Source organism: Urtica dioica, chromosome 11 (assembly GCF_054948205.1).
Source record: "Urtica dioica subsp. dioica isolate 48M chromosome 11, U.dioica_male_clone48M_v1_H2, whole genome shotgun sequence".
In the NCBI taxonomy this organism is placed as follows: Eukaryota; Viridiplantae; Streptophyta; class Magnoliopsida; order Rosales; family Urticaceae; genus Urtica; species Urtica dioica.
The window spans coordinates 8,366,586-8,369,374 of NC_142766.1; the positions used below are offsets into that span (position 1 = coordinate 8,366,586).

General features: G+C 41.5%; 1 protein-coding gene across 1 annotated transcript; it reads left to right on the plus strand.

The window, feature by feature from the left end:
• Positions 1–499: 499 nt before the first annotated feature.
• Positions 500–1,858, plus strand: LOC149381000 (lectin/endochitinase 1-like). The gene is made up of 3 exons (XM_089601705.1): positions 500–1,001; positions 1,077–1,227; positions 1,312–1,858. Exons 1-3 carry the CDS (start codon positions 509–511, stop codon positions 1,691–1,693), a joined length of 1,026 nt encoding a protein of 341 aa, XP_089457831.1. The 5' UTR covers positions 500–508; the 3' UTR covers positions 1,694–1,858.
• Positions 1,859–2,789: the final 931 nt, after the last annotated feature.

Genomic DNA, 2,789 nt, shown 5'->3' on the forward strand with positions numbered 1-2,789 from the left:
TCTCCTTCGGTCAAAGCTTCGAATTCCTGCGTCTCCATCTTCTTGGATTTAGGGATTTTGTTTGTTCCTTTTTTTTTTAATTTGGTTTTTCCTCTTTCTGATAAAAAAGGTTTTCTATTTTTACGTTTTTATTTTATTTTATTTACATCACAAATATTTGTTATGTTGTTTTCTGAAAGAAAAATTGAATTATCAATTAAATAAATATTTTTAATATTTTGTAATACAATCTCACCGTTCATTTGTTCCACATCTAATATTAACGTCTAAAACACTAACGGTGACACAACTTTGTAAGCTTGGGTATTTTGCCCACGAAGTTCAAACATTGGGAATATAAGTGTTACAAGTCGAAAACTTTAGGCCTTTTTGCCGCCATTATCTCTTTAGCAAAGTAGCTAAAGTTTTAACTTTTCAGCAAAGTAGTCAAATTTACGTTTTCAAAAAACTTTTGATAGCCAAGATTAAAATTTCATGATCAGCCCGAACCGGAGCTGCCGTAGTGATCATGTCCTCCGCTATGGCGGTTGGTCTAGTGTCGGCACAGCAGAGGTGCGGAAGCCAAGGCGGCGGGGGTACGTGTCCCGGCGTGCGGTGCTGCAGCATCTGGGGCTGGTGCGGCGACTCGGAGCCCTACTGCGGCGGCACCTGCGAGAACAAGTGCTGGAGCGGCGAGAGGTCGGACCACCGCTGTGGCGCCGCTGTCGGAAACCCTCCGTGCGGCCGGGGCCAGTACTGCTGCTCCTCCTCCGTCCGTGGACCCCGCGTCGCTCTCAGCGGCAATTCCACCGCCAACTCCATCGGCAACGTCGTCGTCACCGAGCCGCTGTTCGACCAGATGTTCTCCCACCGCAAGGACTGTCCGAGCCAGGGCTTCTACAGCTACCACTCCTTCCTCGTAGCCGCCGAGTCCTTCCCAGCTTTCGGGACCATCAGAGATGTTGCGACACGCAAGAGAGAGGTCGCAGCGTTCCTCGCCCATATCTCCCAAGCAACATCAGGTAGTATACTATCCCTTCACGGTGCTGTGTAATCCGCACAAAATTTTACATTTCTTTTTGGGGTTTTATTTGAAGGGGAAAGGTCTGACGTGGAAAACCCTCATGCATGGGGGCTTTGTCATATCAATACAACTAATGTGACTGAGAATGACTTCTGTACCTCCTCCGACTGGCCTTGCGCTGCCGGCAAAAAATACAGCCCTCGAGGACCCATCCAGCTCACCCAGTCAGTGCATAGTAGTTTTGTTCTTATATTTATTCATTCTAAAGTAGCAGTCAAATAATATTATTTGTTTTTTTTTTTATATAGCAACTTCAACTACGGACTTGCCGGCCAAGCCATTGGAGAGGACCTGATTCAGAACCCTGACTTGGTAGAAAAGGATCCAATCATATCATTCAAGACGGCCTTGTGGTTCTGGATGTCCCAGCACGACAACAAACCTTCATGCCATGACATTGTCCTCAATGCCAACTCCGCCGCGAACAGAATCCCAAACAAAGGTGTGATCGGCAACATTATTAGCCGCGCTTTTGGGCACGACGACTTTGCCGTTAGATCTTCAAGCATCGGATTTTACAAGAGGTACTGCGACATGCTGGGAGTGAGCTATGGACATGACTTGAAGTACTGGTTCGATAACACTCCATCATCGGAGTTCCAACGCATCCAAATGCGTGTGGCGGCGTAAAAACAAGCTAGTCCTCCCCAAGTGGCTCTCTAGTAGTAAGAGTAGCTCTCTCATAGCGAGAGAGCAGCATGTTGAATCCATGTTATGTTATGTATGTATGTTAGAAACATATGTGTGGTTTTCTAGCTCTTACGAGTTATAAATAAAGGAGCCATTTTCCTTCTATCACCACTTTCAATTTTACGCATGCATGAGTTTATAATTATACCTGTAACCTAACTCTAGCGATAAGCTTCGTAAACTATTTCTTACAGATCCTAATCAAGTTTGTATCAATAAATAAATGATTGAAGAAAATACCACATAGATTGTCGAAACAATCATCATATTTGATCTAGTTACTTTTATTTGATATTGTTTATTATATGTCCTCCATAGTTTTGATATTGTAATTGAGCGTATGATGTAAAATTGAATTTTTTTTTTAAGTATTAATTATCTATCGGTTACTTGGCCACATTAATTTTTATTTGAGAAATTTCATTAATTGGATCGAAAAATTAATTAAATATCAAGATTAGACCTCAGTTTTGAAAATATCCAAAATGGATTTTTGGATCAAGAATGGACAAAAATGCCCCTCTCACCAATTTTGTTAAAATTTTCTCTCGCCCACTCATTCACTTCACTCGATTTCACACTCTCTCTCTCTCAACCAAAAAAAAATTTCTCGACTTGTACGTTTCCATACAATATTGTACGACGGAATACGAGTTGATACGATAGCGTACGATGGAACCTCTTCGAATTCCGGCATTGGTGGAGGCCCGAAAAATTCGAGCTCTCAAAACGTCGAAAAATGTGACTTTTTCAATGATTTTCTTGTTAAATCTCATTGGATATATTTAGGATAGTGATTAAGAGTTAGTATTTTATAAGATTTGTGTTGATTTGTGTTGATTAAGAGATAGTGATTGTTAAATCTCATTAGTATTCTATCACTATAATCATTCGAGAGAAAATGAATTAGTGAGTGGGCACTTTTAAACACGTCGGCTCGAGAACAAGTCTCAAAGTCGAAGAGCTAAAAACGCTAGGTCAAATGAGGACCTAGGTGCCAAAACAAAAACGAAAAGAAGTTAGAGAGAGAGAGAGG